The 24,146-nt window shown below is 35.2% G+C and overlaps 1 protein-coding gene across 8 annotated transcripts in view; it reads right to left on the bottom strand.

Annotated features, from left to right (window-relative positions):
* Nucleotides 1–795: 795 nt before the first annotated feature.
* LOC127879669 (FHF complex subunit HOOK interacting protein 1B-like) overlaps nt 796–24,146 on the bottom strand; it is a 60,439-nt gene continuing 37,088 nt past the window's right edge. For 7 of the 8 annotated variants that reach the window (XM_052426643.1, XM_052426642.1, XM_052426650.1 and 4 more), the window contains 4 exons: nt 20,808–22,021; nt 19,605–19,783; nt 17,614–17,809; nt 796–11,397 (listed from right to left, as the gene is read on the bottom strand). In XM_052426643.1, the coding sequence (XP_052282603.1) occupies nt 11,111–11,397; nt 17,614–17,809; nt 19,605–19,783; nt 20,808–22,021 (1,876 nt within the window). In that variant the 3' untranslated portion in view covers nt 796–11,110. The remainder of the gene's footprint in view (nt 11,398–17,613; nt 17,810–19,604; nt 19,784–20,807; nt 22,022–24,146) is intronic. The other variant, XM_052426644.1, reaches the window with a different exon arrangement.

Raw genomic sequence — 24,146 nt, 5'->3', positions numbered from 1 at the left:
ACAATGCTTTATTATTATTATTATTTCGTCAATTATAATAATCATCTTAATCATCATCATCACCAGAGTTATCATTATATTAATTATAAGTGTGTGTGGTTCTTGTGCTCTCTGCCCCAAGAGCGGTGTTAGTGGGGGTTCGAGCGGGATACAGACGTCGCCCCGATTCCAGAGGCATCCCTGGTGCCCAGTGTACAGAACCGATACACTGCACCCCTGTTTAACGTCCCTCGCGGAGGACAAGTAAGTAAGTGATGTTAGTATTACAGGGGGGCCACGTTTCCCACGTTTAAGTGAGAAAGTTGTTGCAAAACTTCAAAGATGGCGTCGTTTTAGTGTTTTTCGTGAAGGAGTAGCGGATATTTTCACCCGGTAAGCCAGTTTAAATTTATATTTCTTTTGAATGAATACGCCCTTTCGGCTTCCGGTGTTTGTGTTTGGTATTAGTAGAAATATTGCTCTGCTTCCTTGTGTCTTTGCATAGATTCACATGGGCTCAATCTAGTGTGGTTTTGTAAATTGTCTTATGTTGTGGGATTGAGCACGGGTCAGACTAGTTTTGAAAGAGCATTTAATAGAAAAGGGGATACATACAATCATGAATGTTATACACTTTTGATTCATCATTTGTTCTCTTGGTTATCAAGTAAGGTAAGTTGCTTAACTTCTCCGTCAGCATGTATTATGTAAATAACAAACTTAACACGTTTTTCCGATAAATACACGCATACATCAATTCAAGATGATTAAAATAATAGTGATGCGGCACAAACAAAAATAATAACAACACTGAACGTGCCATAATTTTTAATTGCGATTAAAATCTATACTGACTAGGGGTTATACAAGAATACATGGTATAATGCCAAATACGGGTAACTGATATGTAGCCATAATAATTCACAGATACACTGAGTAGGGCATAGCGTTGGCGTAAACCCCAAATGTACAAGTTTGATACGACACAATAAATACCCTTGTAAGTAAACGAGAATGTGAACAGAGTGGATCAATATGAAAGCCATATTTCATAGGTGGCGGTATACTGAACAGTGTTAAAGCATAACGAAGACTCGGTTAATAAGTAGTAGATGGGGAGACGAGATAATAGAAACAATCAGACAAATGACTTATTTCAAAAACTGTTTATAAAGAACCCAAAGCCAAGGAGTGGTGTTAACAAAGTCTGACAACCTGCTGGTAAAAATTACGTTGACAACTGCATGGCAGTCATATAATTAGTACAAACTCAGATAATAACATATTCACAAAATACTAGAAGCTACATCTTATATTGAAACAATTTCAAGATGCGCCAGTTTGCTGTCATTGTTCAGATTCTATAACAATTTCTAATAATGATCCGTTTTGGATCATATGTAAAAAAACTAACACATGAATCAATTTTGGTGAAATGTACGAATGGTTCAATAAACAAAAGTGGACACGGAGAATTGTCATGGCTTACAAATATATAATAATATTATACATAAATAAATGAATTAGACGGATGGAGACCCAATAAGATTATGTCCGCATTTCAGCCATCAACTGGTCGAACGCAGAAGCCCACTGATACAGTGTTACATTTAATACTTTCTTAAGCAAAACCAGAAAAGAAATGAGACGATTTAAAACTATATGGCTTAATTGTTAAACAGTTCATTTAATGTTTAGAATATTTCATTTGAATAAAACAAAGTTAAACACAACACTTAAATAAATACCAACATTTGGACAATGTCATTATACAAGTTGCGTTTACAAATGGAGAATTAACCTATGTCTACTTTTGAGTTGCATGTAGTTTCATCCAGTTAAAACAATCATGCCATATAAAGCAAATGCCTTTAAAAATTATAAAATATGTTAATTGTAATTTTTATACTCATCAAAAACAATCACACCTGACAAATACTTTAGGACATTAGAAAACAGATAATAAATATAAAATGAGGTAAAGTTAAATAATAATTTCGTACACATGCTATGAAACTTAAAATATTTAAATAAAATCTCAAATAGAAGGCACAACTTCTTTTGCGACACAGTGTGAAAAATTCATGAGATATCTTACAGAGTTATGACTCTGGAAACGTTGGCAAGTTCAATTGCATCCAAAGCTAATTGGTATTCTCCCCAGTCCATTTGTTGAATTGAACCAATAATTGGTGTGTTTGGAGGAGAACTAACAAACGCTCACAAAATGGGGATCTAACATGTGATCTCTGGTTGCTGAATTGGACATCATATCTGTTAGACCGTTGCAACCTCTATTAACCCTTTGCATGCTGGGAAATTTGTCGTCTGCTAAAATGTCGTTCTGCTGAATTTCTATAATTAGCATTTTCTTCGATTTTTTTCAAAGAATATTATCAGAATAGCAAACAGTTTGGATCCTGATGAGACGCCACGTTCTGTGGCGTCTCATCTGGATCCAAACTGTTTGCAAAGGCCTTCAAAATTCGGTTCCCGCACTGAAAGGGTTAAAGATTTACTTATGTACACATAAGTTATTAAAAATACAGTTAAAATGCCCTTTTTTAATGTACGGTTATAAGGCTGAACAAATAATACATATAGGATCCTTAAGAGGTACAATAATGTAACTCTTCAAACAAATAACTGTAAATTAGTATTTGAAGTATTTTTATAACAATCCCAAAACAAGAAACTGTCGGAGATGGGTGATGCTCCCCAAAGTTTTTTTTTGTCACAATATTGCACTATATATTCAGATAAAAGGAAACGTCTCGAGGGCACAGTAGTTGGGGGGACAAATTTTTTTTTATAGAAATTTCAAAGGGCCATAACTCTGTGAAAAATCATCCGACCAGAACCCGCTGATAATATGCACATCTCCTCTTGGTAGTGAAGCTTCCCATAAAGTTTAATTGAATTCCGGTCATTAGTTGCTGAGAAATAGCCCGGACAAAAATTGTGCACGGACAGACAGACCGACACACACACGCACGGACACACGAAGCGGCGACTATATGCTCCCCCCAAAATAAATTTTGGGGGAGCATAATTAACAAATGCAAATCATTCAAAGTATACACTGACTGGGGCATGAGGCACTTCGTTGCAAAATACACATGATTTTTTTTCCAAATTGAAATGATAGGTGTACATTTACAGAGAAGAGAGAATTAATAAGCATAATATACTATAAATTATGTTGTTTAATATAAAATGCCATAAATGACTTTATAAGAAACTACAGTATTAGAAATAAATTGTAAAAATGTTAAGTTCTGAATGTAATGTTCATACTTGTTAATTTGATACTCAAGTAATATCTGATATATTACACTCAAGGTAAATGCATATTATAAAAATAGTGGGTTAACCATTTCTTTCAAATTGTATAACTAAAATATGAGGTGCTTTTTATAAATCTTACATAATATGTTTACATTCTATAGGAATATTAAAACATACACATATTTATTAATAATTTATGCAGTTATAACATAAATTATAGCTTATCATAGTATAGGTAAGAAATAGATTTATATAAACCATTATTTTTCAATAATCAATTTTATTATTGATAAACAAAATAACTAATTTTTTATTTCTGATTTGGAGGATAACAAGAGCTGTCAGAGGACAGCGCGCTCGACTATTCGAGTGCTTGACAGTATAACGTAAGCCATCATGGAGAGGGGGTTATAATGTGGGTGGGTGGTCATTTAATAGATGATCTTTCAGAAAAAGGAAAAGAAAGAATTTTTTTTTTGTTGTTGTTTTTTTGGGGGGGATTCTAGGGTGGGGCGTGGTGGATAGTTTGGGTGGAGTCCATTGTGGTATGTCAGGTTAGTGTTGTTTTGTCAAAGTATGATTCAAACCTGATCTTAAATAAAGAAGTTGTGGCAATTTAAGCAAAATTTATTAATTTGACCTTGAGAGTCAAGGTCATTCAAAGGTCATCATGATAGTAAGAAAGTATTTGAAGTTTGAAAGCAATAGCCTTAATACTTAAGAAGTAAAGTGGATCTAAACACAAAATTTAACAAAATAGTCAAAGTTACAAAGACAAAAAAAGGCCATAATTCCTACAAAATGCTTGATACAGTTGTCTGCTGTTGTTTAAAGGTTGGGGTCATGTTGGTTAAGAAGTATGCAAAATATAAAAGCAATATGTCAAGGGACATAGAAAATATTTGAGGTGGTACGCAAACTTTAACATAGAAAATCTAAGTGAAAAAAGGGCCATAATTCTTACAAAATGCATGATTCCGTTGTCTGCTCTTTTTTATAGGTTGGGGTCATGTTGGTAAAGAAGTATGCAAAATATAAAAGCAATATGTCAAGGGACATATTTGAGGTGGTACGCAAACTTTAACATACAGTTATCAAAAATATGCATATTCTAAGTGGAAAAGGGGCCATAATTCTTACAAAATGCTAAATACAGTTGTCTGCTCTTGTTTATAGGTTGGGGTCATGTTGGTAAAGAAGTATACAAAATATGAAAGCAAAATGTCAAGGTATATAGGAAATATTTGGGGTGGTACGCAAACTTTAACATTTGCACGCTCACGCTAACGGCGATGCCGGGTGAGTAGGATAGCTCCACTATATATATTTCATATATAATAGTCTAGCTAAAAATTACACCATTAAAACCATGGGGGTTTATCCGAGTAGTGTTATAGCCACATATCCAAAATACATACAAAAAGTCAATTGCTATGCAGGATGAAATTGCAATAGTAAACATAACTTGGATTCTATTATCCTCTGTTCATTATTTTTTATGCAGTGATAATACAATAAACTATAATTGTCAATGCCCTACAAAGAAATGGGACCACTTGTTGCATTTTTGATTGAATAGCTAAAAACAACAAGAAATGTGTTTGTCAGAAACACTAAGTCCCCTTCTGCGCCGCTTTGATTTTTTTTTTTGACCTTTGACCTTGAATGATGACCTTGACCTTTCTCCACTCAAAATTTGTGGCATGTGTTTGTCAGAAACACTATGTCCCCTTCTGCGCCGCTTTGTTATTTTAGTTTTTTTTTACCTTTGACCTTGAAGGATGACCTTGACCTTTCACCACTCAAAATGTGCGGCTCCATGAGATACACATGCATGCCAAATATTAAGTTGCTATCTTCGATATTGCAAAAGTATTCATAAAATGAGCGTTTTTGGCCACATATATTTGACCTCTGACCTTGAAGGATGACCTTGACCTTTCATCACTCAAAATGTGCAGCTTCATGAGATACACATGCATACCAAATATCAAGTTGCTATCTTGAATATTGAAAAAGTTATTGCAAATGTTAAAGTTGGAGCAAACAGACCAACAGACAGACAGGGCAAAAACAATATGTCCCCCACTATAGTGGGTGGGGGACATAAAAAAAAAGTTTTTTTTTCCTTCAGCCAAACATCTGCAATCATTTTTGTAAGCACATGAAATACTATAATAAAATAACACACTTCTTTAAATAATAGGCCAAACTTTGCGTACAATAGTATGAAATGTAGTTAAAGAAGCATTAATGGACAAAATGAACGAAAACATTGCTTAACACAACTCCTCTACCAAAGCTCTGTACAATACAAAACTGTTCTAAAATGAAAGGGAATCTAATTACCAAAGGCAATTAAACTCAGAGGGACTGATTGGTATCTGCCATGTAGTCTGATGATAGTTTCACAGATGCTTTGTAGAAAAAGAATGACCAATGCTTAATTACATTCAATAAAACGTGTGACAAAAATAGTGTAATTCAAAAGCTCTCTCAGGGACAATTGCATAAATTTAAGGACAACGAAATGTTGAAATAAAAAAGCAGACATTAATGAATGATCATTAAGTGGTCATTAAAACGTAACAATTGAAATGCAGGAAACTGAGCCATATTAATATATTTACACAAGACATGTAACATGCAATTTAGAGTGCTCACGAAAATATGTAAGTATCAGGATATTGTTCTCCAACCCTCTATTACATGATGCTATTACAGAAAAACTGTAAACAAATTTTGGCTAATAATTTACAACATTTAGGACTTGCTAAATGCTTTTTAAGCTTTTCACAAAAGTCGGTAAAAAAGAATAATTTATTATAACCGTAAATGCAATTATATCGCTTTAAATGAATTATTACCAATTTAATTTTCAAAATGCACTAGAAGATGACTGGTGAAGTACTAGTGTTTTCACAACATAACAATATGCAATATCTGGTGATGGCTTCTATCAGCATATGCCTATATATTCAAGGCAGCTTGAACTAAAAACTTTAAAGCATAATGTAATGGACAGATATTTTTGGGAGCACCCTAACATGCATGTTATGCTAGTTTCACAGATTTGTAAACTAAACATGTTGATAAACTTTTTACAGGTATATTTATTATTTTGATAAATATCAATATAATAATTAAACATTTATATTTACATATACTCTATCATTTTGCATTTACAGTCTTTGAAATGTTGTCAATGTATTACTGGCCACAATGTCTGCTTATATATACATTATTACCTTCTGAATAGAATTCTCATGGTTAATCCAATAAAAAAGAACAATACAAGAATACATAGGAAATGTCAAGTACCATTTTTCTTCATTTTTGTTCCAAACATCATGCAGTTTTATTGGCTTGGTCTTGACAGACGTAAGTAGAGACTGCTTGAAGTTTTAGAGTTCCTCAAGTCCCAAATACAGATTTGATGCATTTAAGTAAAAAACAACACTGTTATGATATGTTTGTTACACATGATTGAAAGTTATAATAAACAAGTTTCCTTACCTCATTTGTATCAAAGTAAAAGAATTTTTTTCAAAGCAATATGTTACATGTACATCTGACATAACCACACAATATCCTGTTTCTTAGGCAACGGATGGACTTGTTGTTTAAGCATCAGTGCTGTCAACATGTATATGTAACAAGAGATGCGTTTGTCAGAAACACAATGCCCCCTATTGCGACGCTTTGAAATAAAATTTCAATATATCATTTGGCAGGTTTAGAAATTATCTCCCTTTTAAAGCTTATTACTTCTTTTGGATTGTATTTTTTTACTTTTGACCTTATAGGATGACCTTGACCTTTCACAACTAAAAATGTGCAGCTCCATGAGATACACATGCATGCCAAATATCAAGTTGCTTTCTTCAATATTGCAAAAGTTATGGCCAATGTTAAAGTTTTCGGACGGACAGACAGACATTTCAAATGCTATATGCCACCCTACCGGGGGCATAAAAACTGGTTACAAACATTCTTCTGTATCTGATAAACTAGCGGACATGTTTTTCAACAAAAAAGAACCAATTTCAAACTCATCAAAGATGTCACTAGAAAAAATGTTCTGACCATGCAAGTTTCATGAGGATTAGACAATAAATGTGATTTCTAGAGTGTTAACAAGGTTTTACTATAGCCATAAAAGGAAAAATGCCCCGCCACCTGGTAGCAATTTTTTTCCACCAACCCGAACAATTTTAGAACAAATCCAAGATATCATTGAGACAAATATTCTGACAAAGTTTCATGAGGATTGGACAATAAACGTGGCCTCTAGAGTGTTAACACGGTTTTACGATAGCCATATAGGGAAATAATTCATGTTTTTGATTTTTTCACCAAAAAAACCATTTTCAAACTCATTCAAGGTATTATTGGGTTCATGAAGATCGGACAATAAATGTGAACTATAGAGTGTTTACAAGGTTTTACTATAGCCATTTAAGGAAAAATACCCCGCCCCCTGGCGGCCATGTTTTTCTACCAACCAGAACCATTTTCAAACAGATCTATGATATCACACAGGACAAATCTTCTGACAAAGTTGATGAAGATCAGACAATTAATGTGGCTTCTAGAGTGTTAATGAGGCAAAAGTTAACTTTCCACGAAATTGGAAGACAGACAAAAGGCAATCACAATTGCTCAACATGAGCCAATTGTGCTCAGGTGAGCTAAAAACAGATTCAACAAGCAAATTCGTTGAATTGATATCCCCCGCCAATATGCTTCTGGACACAAAAGTGTTATATTTGACACTAAAAAAAGCATTTTTGCAAGATACAAAGGGCCATAACTCTGTTATTATCAGATGGTGTGCAATGCCATTTGGCGTGCATCATCCTTATATTCATATATATATACTCATACCAAGTTTCAATGAAATCCGCCAAAGCACTTCCAAGATATGGCTCCGGACGGACAGACGGAAAGACGGACTGACAACGCCAAAACAATATCCCTCCGCCTATGGCGTGGGATAATAAAGACCATCAGGCATGGTTGGTTGCAAGTCTATATAAATGCTGCAAGTAAATTCATAGCAGCGCATTGTATCAAAGATTGGTTTTACTCTTACTGATTGACAAGGTCATATTGTGTGGATTCAATTAATATGTAAAAATGGAAGAAAGTTTTACAAACTTCTGCATACGCAATCTTACATGCTGAATATTAAGCACCTGAAAATAAATAAAATACAAAAACAATTCAAGGTTGTATCTTCTACTAAGGACTAAAGTACACTAAAAAACTTAATATCTATATCTATATAAATAATATACATATTAAATATCTGTTTCATACAAGAAAATAAAGAAATAAAATCTACAAATTTAAATCTTACTTAACTACAATATCTTGCTTCAATAATAAAATACTGACACATAAAGATGGTTATTAAATTAAAAGCTTTAAAAATAAATTTTTCACAACTAAAGTAATCTATAAAATGAACAAACATTCATACACGTGTTAAAATGTTTAACACAAATCGTATCATGATTAATGCAACAATATCAAGCAAATTCAAAATAAGGGGACCATTATGGTCTTGAAGCGCTCACCTGAGTTTAACAATGTTCGAATATTTGACCACGAGACCAAGTTTTTACTTCACATATGACCCCGATATAAACTAGGCCGATATTTATTTAACATTCAAGCTAATTTTTATATTAATATGGTCACAAATGAGGCATTTTAAGTTGTATTATTTCTAAGATTTTACCCGATAACTTAGTTTTTTAACCATCCTAACCCACATTTGAAGTTGGCATTGATATTGTCAAAATAAACATTCTGATCTTGTTAAATATCAAGATTAATTTATAAATTATCAATATGTGGCTTTTGGACTGGTTACTAAAATAATTTTTTCTTAAGAGTTGGCCTGATTATCTTGATTTTTTTACCCAGAGCTCTTCTTCCACTAAATATCGTTTAGATAGCTAAGTTGCATTAAAACTGAGTCAGTATTTGGTTTCAAGAATGGTTACCATGTTTAAATAAGATATACAATTTTTTTTATTCTACGAGCTTGTTTTTAAATACTCTTGACTTAAATGGCCTGAATATTGTCTATTTAGACATACTGACCAAGATTTGACCTGGTGAACTAGTGTTTGATCCCATCTTACCCTGATAAGCATTGAGTCTAGATATTGTCAATATAAACATTCTTACCAACTTGCATCAATATCAAGTCAAAAATGTTGTATCTAGAAGGGAATAAGATTTTTCTGAGATATGGCTCGAAACCGAGTTTTTGGTCCATTTTACCCAGATTTGAACTTAACCTAGATATTGTCATGATGCACCGTCTGAACCAATATCATCAAGATTTAGTTATAAATGTCGCTTCTATACATGTAGTCGTAACATTTTATCTCAGAATTCACCCAATGACCTAGATTTTTGACCCCACTTGACCTGATTTGAAATTTTCCAGGAAATTATCAAGATAAGCATTCTGACCAATTTTCATCCAGATTGAGGCAAAACTGTTGCCTCTGAAGCAGCTATGAGCTACAAATTGAAGTTCAAAGAGGAACACAGCACAATGACGGACAACAGACATAACCTTATCACAATAACTCACCTCGAGTACTTCTTGCTCAGGTGAGCTTCACAAATGAACCTAATGATGCTATGATGATAATTATCAACTGAAATTAGCAAGTGTCCATATAATATGGTGATGACCTTTTTCATATCAAAACAATTGGAAATGAATACAACGTAAACAGTCTCAATTTTTTGTATCACAAGCAACACACTGTCTTGCTTGTAATATCAATATTATTATCTGAAAAATGTTTAAGCTTTAAATTTGAGCAATATGATTGGCTTCTTTTGCTTTTCCTTACCTACCTCTTGCCTTTTTTGCTATATGACATTAAAAATGTCAGGTCATTAATCCACTTTTAGGTTTAAACTTTTTAATAAAATGATCTGACGAGCATTCACATATATACTATATTTACTAACAATTGTCCGGGTAATGTGTTATTAAGCTCAATAAAATCTCGCCTACATGCAAACGTCCAGAACTTGTTTAATAAAATATTGTACTAAGTTACATGTCTTGTGAGATCCTACATATATGAGCCAATTAAATGATTCTGCTGCATGAACTATTGCACCAAAAGCATTGCATCTTTACCCTTTGAATGCAGGGAAATTTGTCTTCTACTAAAATGTCGTCTGCTGAATTTTTTAAATTAGCATTTTCTTCGATTTTTTTCAAAGAATACTATCAGAATAGCAAACAGTTTGGATCCTGATGAGACGCCACATTTTGTGGCGTCTCATCTGGATCCAAACTGTTTGCAAAGGCCTTCAAAATTCGGTTCCCGCACTGAAAGGGTTAAAACATTACTGAAGCATTTCTAACAAATACTTTAGCTTAGAAATACTCAAATACCATTAGTTTTTTTAAAAAGCCCCTCAAGCACAACTGCACTACAAGTCTAAAATTTAAAATGATAATAATAGCATATTATGAAGGTAAAACTTTTTAACATACTGTGAACCAAAAGTACATGCTTATATAAGTCATGGTTGTTTGGCCCTTTTCATGTTCGACATCAGAGGGGCTCTTATTATAGAATCATATTTCACAAGTAATAACAACACAGATTATGAGTTTTTTTTTCACTACATTTTGAAAGCATTTGTTTTCATTTGTTACAGAATGTAGTAAATAAGTAATGCCCTTATTTCTAAATAAACTCACATACAAAAGATTAGCAGTAAGAATGGTTTTTATAGACAGGAACCCTTTAAAGAGACAAGCCCTAACATATGCATACCCATTGATTTGGGTCTATAAATCTTCACCATCCACCAGTAAAATTGAATGTTCTTGAGTAAGTGCAGCCAGCTCTTTCACAAATTCTTCTAGGACGATAGCGCAATAGACTGCATTACGAGTTTTAGAGGATTCTGCTGGGTTGAAGGGTCTATCTTCCGGTCTTTTGTTCATATACCTGATACCTTTGTTACCAGATAGGATTTCTATTTTTGTCCCTTTTGTACTCATATTTTGTTCTGTCTTCTTGTCCTTTGAATTTCTTCTGAACAGCATTTCAGTTAGAGTCCTGTGCCTTTTTTCTGTAAAAATTATATGTGAGAGTACTTAAGTAAAAATGCCTAGCAGTATAGGATATTAAATTTAAAAATATATTGCGACAGCTAAAAAGTAAGACATTTTCATAATAAAACTGCAAAATAATAACAGCAAAACTACATTACACATGCTTGCTTTTTTGGAAAATATCTGCATCAATTTGATTACACTAACTGAAATCCATATAAACTGAACTACTGTGAAACCATTTATTTTTGTCAGCACGGAATTTCGTCATTAAAAAAATGACTATTTCATCAGCACTTCAATTCACCAATTTCTGATTTTGAAAAAAACAAGAGATGTGTTTGTCAGAAACACAATGCCCCCTATTGCGCTGCTTTGAAGCCATAAATATGACCTTTGACCTTGAAGGATGATTATGACCTTTCACCACTCAAAACGTGCAGCTTCATGAGATACACATGCATGCAAAATATCAAGTTGCTATCTTCAATATTAAAAAGGTAATTACCAAACTTTAACGAAGGTTAAAGTTTAAGGAAAGAAAAATACAATGATATTTGACTTTTGACCTTGAAGGATGACCTTGACCTTGACTTTTCACCACTCAAAATGTGCAGCTCTGTGAGATACACATGCATGCCAAATATGAAGTTGCTATCTTCAATAATGCAAAAGTAATGACACACACATACAATGACTGACTGACACAATGACAGACAGAAAGACAGGCCAAACACAATATACCCCCGATCTTTCTATCCGGGGGCATAAAAATGCTTCAGTCAATATCCGATTTATTTGTAATACAGCGCCTTTGAACGTGCACTCTTGCATGAAAAGGGCGCTATATAAATCCTGTATAATAATAATACATGTCCGGTTGCGTCAAATCCTGTTGGGGAAAAGGGAGGATACTTGGCAGTCCTGTTTGTTACATGCCAATTAAATAGTCTTTTGTTATAAGGTGATAAGAATGTGCCATTATTATTGTATGCCATTGAAAAGTTCATCGTTATTATTAGTGGATTAGCTGGACTGTTAAAGTAACGATCACGCTAAAAAATATAGAATATTTCGTAAAATAAAGCTAACCCATACAAAAATCATTGTTCCTTTTAGGAAAATGCAAAATTTCAACGCAAGATGTTGTCTGGTAATATTGATTTAACGACATACACAATGCTCGTTTTTGTTTTTTTGTGTCACAAATAATTCCATTTTTAATTCCTGCGAAATATCTGAACATTTACAACGAACGCGAGATTGGATTCGGTCAGCGTCGGAAGCATGACGGCAGCAGATTTCTCGGATAGCTTGTTAAATTATGCAAATGAACGCAACCGGAATGAATCCGATCCTGACTCGATATAATCCACAAAACGAAAGTAGATGACATCATGGAATGATATTTAGATGCTTAAAAGTTGCCGAATTTTTGTATTTTAACGTTTTAACACCAATGATACTAATGTAAATAACCATCGTATGGTACTGTTTGTTGTTGAAATTTTTTATATAGCATACTACAGTACGTATGTAGTATTGGTGAGCGTGATAGTGGCTTTAAAGAGTATTTGAAACAACGAAGCCTATTGCAAATTAGTAAACGCCCTTGGAGGTGAGATTAAGAAAAACCAAATAATTGACTAACAAAATAAAAAATTGAAAAAACTTATTGATGTGAGAAACAAACGACTGAAGCACATAAAAATGATTTAGATCTACAAAAAGAAAGAAGTACAAAACATTCTCCACCTTTAAAACGTGCAAAACAAAAAATACAAATCCATAAAGTACATCAAACACAGAATACAAAAACCAGTACTTCAAAACACATAAACAAACCTGAAACTACCAATGCCAAAACAAATTTGCAAAGTGATCAACAAACAAGAGGGCCTGCAAGGCCCAAGGTATCCCCCGCAACATATGCTTTGTTTGAGGATGGGTGCAAATTGGACGGATGAACATAATGATAGATGGACGGACGGAGGACAATAACACAAAACTAAGACAAAGGAAGGTTCTTAAGCCTTCCCAATTTATTTCATACCAAGTTTCAAAGAAATCCGCCAAAGCGCTTCCAAGATATGGCTACGGACACAAAAATGCCTATAGTAAAAAGCATTTTTTCAAGATACAAAGGGCCATAAGTCTGTTCTTAACAGATGGTGTACAATGCCATTTGGCGTGCATCATCCTCTTATGCATATATATACTCATACCAAGTTTAAATGAAATCCGCCAAAACACTTCCAAGATATGGCTCCGGACACAAAAGTGTCTAAAGTAAAAAGCATTTTTTCAAGATACAAAAGGCCATAAGTCTGTTTTTAACAGATGGTGTACAATGCCATTTGGCGTGCATCATCCTCTTATGCATATATATACTCATACCAAGTTTCAATGAAATCCGCCAAAGAACTTCCAAGATATGGCTCCGGACACTAAAAAGCATTTTTTCAAGATACAAAGGGCCATAAGTCTGTTTTTAACAGATGGTATACAATGCCATTTGGCGTGCATCATCCTCTTATGCATATATATACTCATACCAAGTTTAAATGAAATCCACCAAAGAACTTCCAAGATATGGCTCCGGACACAAAAGTGCCGGCCGGACGGACGGACGGACAGTCGGACAACGCCAAAACAATATCCCTCAGCCTCTGGCGGGGGATAAAAAACTTGAATGCCCAAGGGCGCCAAGAGATAAGCTATGCCCAGGCCGTGAAGATGGGCAAAAAAGTAAACCAGACAAACACCTTGAATCAACAACCACCAATTTTAAACCAGGCCATCAACCAGCTGATCAAAACCTTGCAAGCACTAAAAGGAACAGATGGTTTATACGTATCACCAATAGACACCAATGGCGCAAACAAAAGAAAATTAAAAAAGAAGTGGAAAGGGGTAAGAACACAGTTTTAAATCTTTCCAACAAAGTTATCAACAATACAGAATATAGACTATTGGGGAAAGGTTTGAAGTTCTGCCCCACACCTATGGATACAGTTCAGCTTAAACAAATTGTTTCAATTTACTAGAAAATTAAGCCTAAAGGAATATTTCTGAAGCTGTGAAGTCACCACTTTAGAAGATGAACAAATATCCGAAGACCAAGACAGCAAATACCAAACAAAAGGAAACTCCACATTTATTCCACCTGCTGGGCGAGATACAGTATTAGACTTTTACATAGAAGCCATAACACATGAAATTTTAACTTCCAAGCGCAAGTGGAACATTAAGTCAAATCTTTCACAAGAAGAACAAGTAGCTTTGAAATCTTTAAGCCAAGATGACAATATTGTGATTAAAAAATCTGACAAAGGATCCAAAATTGCAATAATGAACAGAGAAGATTACATAGCTGAGGCCCAACGACAACTCAACTACAGCACATACTACGCGGTACTTAGTGAGAATCCACATGAACAGTTTCGAAAAGATATAGAATATGTCGTAAAAACTATTGATTGCCAAGAAATTTATGTTAAAAATCTTTACCCATCAAAAGAGAGCCGTACATCGCTCTTTTATTTATTGCCTAAAGTTCATAAAGTGCATGATACTAAACTACCATTAGGCTTTCCAGGTAGACCAATTATATCAGGCTGTAATAGTTTAACTGAAAATATTTCATTCCATATTGACACAATTTTAAAGCCTTACATGGAATGTTTACCATCTTATGTTAAAGACACTTCTGATTTTATTAAGAAATTACATAGTTTGCAAGACTTAACAACCGATTCGTACTTAGTAACATTAGATGTATCCTCACTTTACAGTAATATCCCTCATGATGATGGTATAAAAGCATGTAACTATTTTTTACGAAAAAATAATAAATCTGAATCTTTTTTTACTTCAGTATCAGAACTTATAAAACTAGTTTTAACCAAAAATCATTTTCAATTTAATGATGTTGATTATTTGCAAGTCTTAGGCACTGCCATGGGTACAAAAATGGCACCAAGTTATGCATCATTATTTATGGGTCAATTTGAAGAAAATTTCTTAAAAAATTGCCAGTTTAAGCCTGTTATATGGCTTAGATTTCTTGATGACATTTTCATGATTTGGAACCATTCCAAAAAAGAGCTTATGAATTTCCTCAGAGAAATTGATAGTTTTCATCAAACAATTAAATTTACATACAATTTTTCTAAGGAAAGTGCTGTTTTTTTAGATGTTAATATTTCTAAGGATGATAATGGTTGCATTCAAACATCAGTTCATGAAAAGAATACTAATTGTCATCAATATATTGAATATTCTTCATGCCATCCTATGTCTTGTAAAACTAATATTCCATTTTCACAGGCTAAACATTATAGAAGGATCACTTCTAATAATGATACCTTTACAAAAGAACTGACTCATATCAACGATATTTTTCTTGCACGTAATTACCCAAAAGAGGTAATAGACAAAGCGCTAAAAAAAGCGTCAATGCTATCTATGGAAGATACACTAGAAGTAAGTGTTAAAAAGTCAGCTAATATGAAAATTATCCCAATTGTATGTACTTACAACCCTTCACTGCCCAACATTGGGAAAATTCTTAACAATTACTGGAATCTGCTTAAGTTATCTCTTAATGAGAGTGTGAAACAAGTATATAGTCATAAGCCATTAGTGGCATTCAAAAGACCCAGAAACTTACAGGATATCTTAGTACATACAAATCTTAATAATAATAAAAATAGAAAAATCCATTCAGTTATCAAGTGCAACAGAAAACGATGCACACATTGTAATTATATTACAGAAACAAATGGTTTTACCAGCTCTACATTGGGTAAACAATTTACTATTAAGAATAGTTTAAATTGTACATCATCAAGTGTTATTTACTTGATAACATGTCTAAAACAATATGTTGGTCAAACTAATCAAAAATGTAGTCAAAGAATGAATAGCCATAAATTTGACATTAAACATTTTCCCGACTGTTTAAATAATGTCTCAGAACATTTTAATTCTGCTGGACATAGCATTGATGATTTTTCTTTTGTTCCTATTGAACAAATACAAAATAACTGGAAACGCCTATTAAAAGAATTTTCTTGGATGCATTACCTAGGTACTATAGCTCCCCTAGGTATGAATTCTAAAGTTCTCTTCTAATTTTCTAGTTTTTAAGGTAGTTTTTACTGGTTCATTTAACATTTGCATTCAAACTGCATTTTTCCAGTAATTTTGTATCATAACTGATCCTACTTTAATAATCTAGTTAATTAGATAACATATACATATATTATGAACTATATGCTTTTTATAATGATGTTATATATTATTTTGGTTATATGTTAATTTTAACGCCAAATAGTATGTAACACTTTGACCTTGTTGCAATTGACGTCATGTGATTGTGACGTCATTTCCTTTATTTTATAACAAAATGTTTACTCCTGATGAAGGTCTAAATTGACCGAAACGTTGAGTGAATAGATTTTTTTAAAAACAAAGAAGTTGTTTCTCTGTTTTATATAATTATTTATTATAAAACCCTTGAAAAACACAGTACACACAGTGGGTGTTTCAGTTGTTAACAATTAGCTCATGTTTCTAAGTGGGTGTTTCAGTTGTTAACTATTAGCTAATATTTACTATTCTACCTAAATAAAGTTAATGCATTCGATATAACTGAATCAATATTGCCTCTAAGTGCTAACAAGGTAAATGTTAAAGAGGTATGATAGAAGGTGATCACAAAATGTTCATCATTAGCACATTGTGCTCAGGAGTGCTCATAAAAAGTCTCACTTGTTTACCAAACAAGAGATGTGTTTGTCAGAAACACAATGCCCCCTACTGCGCCGCTTTGATTTAAAAAATATTACTTCCCTTGTGAAAATGATCTGTACCTGATAAATGATCAATAGAAATTATCTCCCTTTAAAGCTTGTTTCTTCCCTTGGATTTTGTTTACCTTTGACCTTGAAGGATGACCTTGACCTTTCACCACTCAAAATGTGCAGCTACATGAGATACACATGCATGCCAAATATCAAGTTGCTATCTTCAATATTGCAAAAGTAAGGGCCAATGTAAAAGTTTTCGGACGGACGGACAGACTGATGGACTGACGGACAATTCAACTGCTATATGCCACCCTACTGGGGGCATAAAAATTGGTGACACAAGCCATAAAAGCACATTTTCAAATACAATGGTTACTAAACGCCATCATACAAGAGTGATGTTTTATTGCTATACAAAACCTTTTGAGGGAACATCAGAAATTGTAGCAGCGCGCAGTTTGGTGTTCATTTCAGGGCTGGGAGACATTGAGTGCTCCCTCTGTGGCAGTTTCCCCTCCCTTTGGGCCAGCGTGCGTCTGGCACGGAGGAGGAGCGTCTCAAAGTTCTGTATGGAGTATGAGAAGTGGTCAACACGCTGCCTCACACCTGTCAACACCTGATAGAAGAAGGAAAAGTAAACAAATAAAAATGAATCTGTGTATATGACTGGTTCATAAGACTTTATCCTATTGAACTGATAACAAGTTTATTACATTAAAATAATGGTGAACCTAACACCATTAACTATCTAATAAAAAATGTATTATATTGGGTATATATTGGATATGTCACATTTGAAGACAGAAAAATATGGCTATTTTGTTAGTAAATAAAATTGGATGTGTACCACAGGTGGTTAGCGAGTGGTTATGATATTAATTAGTAAAAACATAATTTTGAATGAACAATAATCAAATAATAATGAAAAATCAACTTCTCTGGAAAAAAAACACTATCAAATGTATATAAAACAAGGTATTGAACTCAAAATGACTCAAAAACAAGGTGCATTGCTTTGAACAGCCATAACTTCATCAATTGTGTAAAGTGATTTCCATGAACTTGGTCTTATTCAACGCAGAAATGAATTTTCTTTCTGGCTATGTACATATCTTGTAATATTAATACAAGTGCTTGGTCAAATTGTAAGAAATAACACGATACACAACACGCAACTCATTGAGGGCTCACCTGCACAAGGGACTTGACTGTGGGCTCACCTGCACAAGAGACTTGACTGTGGGCTAACCTGCACAAGGGACTTGACTGTGGGCTCACATGCACAAGGGACTTGACTGTGGGCTCACCTGCACAAGGGACTTGACTGTGGGCTCACCTACACAAGGGACTTGACTGTGGGTTCACCTGCACAAGGGACTTGACTGTGGGCTGGGCTCACCTGCACAAGGGACTTGACTGTGGGCCAGGCTCACCTGCACAAGGGACTTGACTGTGGGCTCACCTGCACAAGGGACTTGACTGTGGGCTCACCTGCAGAAGGGACTTGACTGTGGGCTCACCTGCACAAGGGAATTGGCTGTGGGCTCACCTGCACAAGGGACTTGGCTGTGGGCTAACCTGCACAAGGGACTTGACTGTGGGCTCACCTGCACATGGGACTTTACTGTGGGCTCACCTGCACAAGGGACTTGACTGTGGGCTAAACTGCACAAGGGACTTGACTGTGGGCTATCCTGCACAAGGGACTTGACTGTGGGATAACCTGCACAAGGGACTTTACTGTGGGCTCAGCTGCACAAAGGACTTGACTGTGGGCTCACCTGCAGTAGGGACTTGACTGTGGGCTCACCTGCACAAGGGACTTGACTGTGGGCTCACATGCACAAGGGACTTGACTGTGGGCTCACCTGCAGAAGGGACTTGACTGTGGGCTCACCTGCAGAAGGGACTTGACTGTGGGCTCACTTGCACAAGGGATTTGACTGTGGGCTCACCTGCAGAAGGGACTTGACTGTGGGCTCACCTGCACAAGGGACTTGACTGTGGGCTCACATGCACAAGGGACTTGACTGTGGGCTGGGCTCACCTGCACAAGGGACTTGACTGTGGGCCAGGCTCACCTGCACAAGGGACTTGACTGTGGGCTCACCTGCACAAGGGACTTGACTGTGGGCTCACCTGCAGAAGGGACTTGACTGTGGGCTCACCTGCACAAGGGACTTGACTGTGGGCTCACATGCACAAGGGACTTGACTGTGGGCTCACCTGCACAAGGGTTAGGGACTTGACTGTGGGCTCACCTGCACAAAGGACTTGACTGTGGGCTCACCTGCACAAGGGACTTGACTGTGGGCTGGGAACACCTGCACAAGGGACTTGACTGTGGGCTCACCTGCACAAGGGACTTGGATGTGGGCTCACCTAGGCAAGGGACTTGACTGTGGGCTCACCTGCACAAGTGACTTGACAGTGGGCTGGAAGACAAGATTGTGGTTGAGGAGGAAGGACCTCAGCAGGGGCTGGCTGTACACAGCCAGTCTGGAGACAAGGCCAGTCAACATCAGGTTCACGGGCAGCGAGTTCTGCATCATACCCTCCAGCTTCAGTAGCAATGCCACCAGGAACGGGCCTAGTGGGAAAAAACAGAGGCCATTTTCAGCCGGGTCATGCAAACACCAAAAGACATACTCTTATAGAGAAGCTTCACATATGCCTCTGAAACTATTTACTGTGATGCAGATAATATCCACAAATGAGTCCAGGAAACCTTTCCTTTACAGCGGGCATGGTAGCTCCTGGCCAGACGTGTGAGAATGGGCACGCTGATCTGGAGCTACGCTGGAGAATGGGCACTGATTTGGAGCTACGCTGGCAACATATGGCATAATACTAATTTCCGCAAAATGCTGCTTTTTTGTTAAATTTTTGGCAGAAAAACTATTCCATCTGATAGAAATGTCTCAGGAATTACTAAGGCAGTCACCAAATTAGCCGATGGCTACACAAAGGCAAATATGACTAAAGATAAATGTAGTTGACAACAGCGTTTTCTTCATAATACATTTGTACCTCATATTACACCAAAAACAAGAAGATATTCAAAATCCTACAATAAGTTTGGCTACATATATTTTGAGCTAGAGGGAGCCCAAAATGTTCTCTTTGGTAATACAATATTAACAAAGGAAAATGCAAAGCAAATATAGTCTTTCCCAAACACAACTAAAAGCAAAATCTGACTGAAATCCGTTTCTTCAAGACCCCAACACAAGTGGCATGAACAATTGGTGTCTTTTAGTATAAAACATTAAGTTTCAAGTATGTGTTTGGTTAACCTTTAGGGGCAACATATTGATAGGTATGTAATACAAATGTTGTTTTGAGATATTAAATTTAATGATTACATCTGTCTTTCAGATTTTAATTTATTCAAACACATTCAAGTAAATCGTATTGTTTAATTTTTTCACAATTATATTGTCAATGCTACTGCTACGAATACTTCCAATAATCCACTTTCATGAAATACAGCTAAATTGTTTTGTGAATTTTGCCCACTGAAATTAAGAATCTTTAGTGAGCCCCACACCTCATATTTATCATTAAATCAACAAGCACCATTCTCAGAAGCTATATTGACATATAAATCTTACCAATGTTTGGTGTTCCTGATTTCTTGAAAGATGAACTCATCCCTACAGCAAACAGAGATTTTGCTGGCAGAACTTGAGTGCTTTCTGCAAACCGTACAGATTTGTCTCCCTTGCCCCCTTGCTGACCTTCACCCTTTTCATCCTCAGTAGCCTTGGTAACCAAAATTCCACTGAGAGGTTGAGACAATTTTGATACTTCTGCGAAATGATTAACGCATATGGCAAGACTTTCTGCTTCTGTGTTAAGTCTATCTCTAAACTCTGGTATGTCAGAATCCTTTGCAGTTTCAAGGACATTACTACTGATGTCAACATATGAAGTGATGTTGCCCGTCTTGTTCACTGGTTGCTTGTTGCCGTTTCTTGCACTTTCTTCCTCCACGTGCGAGTCCAATACCTCAAACTCTGTTGCATTTTTGGTTTTGTTTCTTGTAGGATCGTCAATCACTTCATATGTAGTTTCTTCTATTGATTTAAACACTAAGCTTTCCTCGCCCTGTGAAGATTCACAGTCAAAATAAACAGTGCTGATATCATTTTCTACAGCAAGTGAATCCAAATTCCTATCATGCTTCGGGGTGGAGGTACAGGAAATCATCGCTTGAGAAACATTAGAAAGCACGGATTCTAAATTCTGCAAACTTTCTTCAACATCAGCAGACACATCAGTAGGGGTGTCAGTTTCTTCTAACATTGTAATAAATTCCTCTTCTGAAGCATATCTGCCTCTTTTACTTGCGCTCCCATAGAATCCACTAATATCATCCTCTAAAATATCTGGTTTCACTATTGCACTATCCACTAGGCTAAAATTACTAATATCACAGTTATTGCCCTTTGAGGTTTTCTGACAATCAACAATATCATCATTGAGTCTACCTTTATAAACATCCGCATCAGTGTTTGGTATGTAAACAATATCACCTTTGACATCATTACAATTCCCATCTAGAGTTGACAATGACATAAAATCAGTAAATGAATTAGCCCCTACATTTGACTGGTTCCCAGTTTCAGAGTCTAAATCAAAACAATTTGCTGGAGGCTGGTTCCCATCATATGGATACTGCCATACTGAACAGGCCTGGGCACATTTTTGTAGTCGTACATTTGCATCAGTAAGGTATTCCAAATAATTTGTTTCAAAATCCTCCAACTTGCTACCATAGGATCCAGGTGGGAAGGCAGTAGTAATTTCATCTGCATTGGGTTCGCTGAAAAGCAGTGATGGTTAAATGGAGTTATCAAAAGGGACAACTCAATTTTTCAATACAATAACCTGATGATATTTAAAAGCTTATTAGAAAAATAAAATTTGCTAACTGATAAAGCATTAAGCAAAAGAAAATACATGCTGTACAAATTATAAATAAATTTTTTAATAAAATAAAAAGCAACTTAAGTATACATAAAAAAACATGCCAATAAAATGTGTCTTATAAATATTAAGAAATAGATAGTTAGCAAGCTATAACAGTCAGTCAACCAGTTTAGAATAACCTGGCAAAAAATGTTAATTCTTTTGACCACAATAATTTCTCTCGGGATTTAGTGTCAATGTAAGAAGATGTAAAAACAAGAGCACCACATAACTGGTGCCACACTCGGCTGCGAAAGCTTGTCAGAATTTTTTTAAATAAAAAGGTCACAGTGACCTTGACCTTTGACCTAGTGACCCAAAAATGGGTGTGGCGTGTAGAACTCATCAAGGTGCATCTACATATGAAGTTTCAAAGTTGTAGGTGGAAGCACTTTGATTTTAGAGCCTTTGTTAACGTTTTATATAAGAGGTCACAGTGACCTTGATCTTTGACCTAGTGACCCAAAAATGGGTGTGGCGTGAAGAACTTATCACGGTGCATCTACATAATAAGTTTCAATGTTGTAAGTGGAGGCACTTTGATTTAAGAGCCTATGTTAAAGTCTTATATTAGAGGTCACAGTCACCTTGACCTTTGACCTAGTGACCCAAAAATGGGTGTCGCGTGTAGAACTCATCAAGGTGCATCTACATAATAAGTTTCAAAGTTGTAGATGGAAGCACATTGATTTTAGAGCCAATGTTAAGGTTTTAGCACGACGCCTACGGCTGACGAGCTGGCTATGACAATACCTCGGGTTTTCTCCGAAAACAGCCGAGCTAATAGAGTGTTAATTTATTTTGTATGATAACAGGTTAGGCCAGACGGCATTTGCTGTTTTTTATCAAAAATAGCCAATTAAAGTTCGCCCTTCAGAAAATTATTAATAATCATTCAACTTACAGAATAAGTATTTCAAAAAATTGTCATGGCATTTGTTTTCAATCAGAAAAAAGTTTATTTGAAAATTATAAAGCCTTCTATAATCATATGCACATTTCAAAAGATAACTCATTCAATCAGTTCCGGTTAACTTTTTACCGCATTTATCCCCCCTGTAAGCATAATACAAAAGCTTTCTTGCTTAAACTTTCTTAATTTATTTCTTTACCTAATGTTTACCTTAGACACTTGTTATTTTGTTTTTATTGGGGCATTATGGGAAATTAAATACAAATCAATCAGAACTGCTGATTATCTGGAACTCATGGTTGACAAACTGTAACACATTTTAAAGTCAAAGCTTAGCCCTGAATTGGGTAAAAGAAAATAATCAAATACCAGTAAAAAATGCAGATAACAACGAGGAAAACATGTTAACATTATTAATTTACAAGATAGTAAAAAGATTTTTTAAGTTGAAACCCAAGTCATGGCGAATTGTTTAATATTCAAAGTAAGTAAACTCCTATTGTAGAGATATTTAGCAGACTACTGGATTTATACTGTTACATACAAATACATTTTATCAGAAAATTGACAATTACCTGGAGCATGAACATATATTCAACAGAAGGCTTGCACCACCAATAATTAATATTATTCAAATCTATTATAGAATTGTATGAAACATCAAGAATTTTTTTTTTTTAAGTTGAATATGCATATCTTATGTATCCTTAAAGTTTGAAGAAATGCACTTAGTATCTGTTTAATAACTATGTGTTTGTAAGAAACACAATGCCCCCTATTGCGCTGCTTTGAAATAAAATTTCAATATATCATTTGGCAGGTTTAGAAATTATCTCCCTTTTAAAGCTTATAACTTCTCTTGGATTGTATTTTTTTACTTTTGACCTTGAAGGATGACCTTAACCTTGACCTTTCACCTTGCTGCTTCATTAGATACACATGCATGCCAAATATCAAGTTGCTATCTTCAATATTCAAAAAGTTATGACCAAACTTTAAAGAAGGTTAAAGTTTTGGGACATTATGACAGACAGACAGACAGGCCAAAAACAATGTATCCCCGATC

This window comes from Dreissena polymorpha, chromosome 4, assembly GCF_020536995.1.
Source record: "Dreissena polymorpha isolate Duluth1 chromosome 4, UMN_Dpol_1.0, whole genome shotgun sequence".
Taxonomy (NCBI): Eukaryota; Metazoa; Mollusca; class Bivalvia; order Myida; family Dreissenidae; genus Dreissena; species Dreissena polymorpha.
This window is presented reverse-complemented; position numbering and strand designations above follow the sequence as displayed.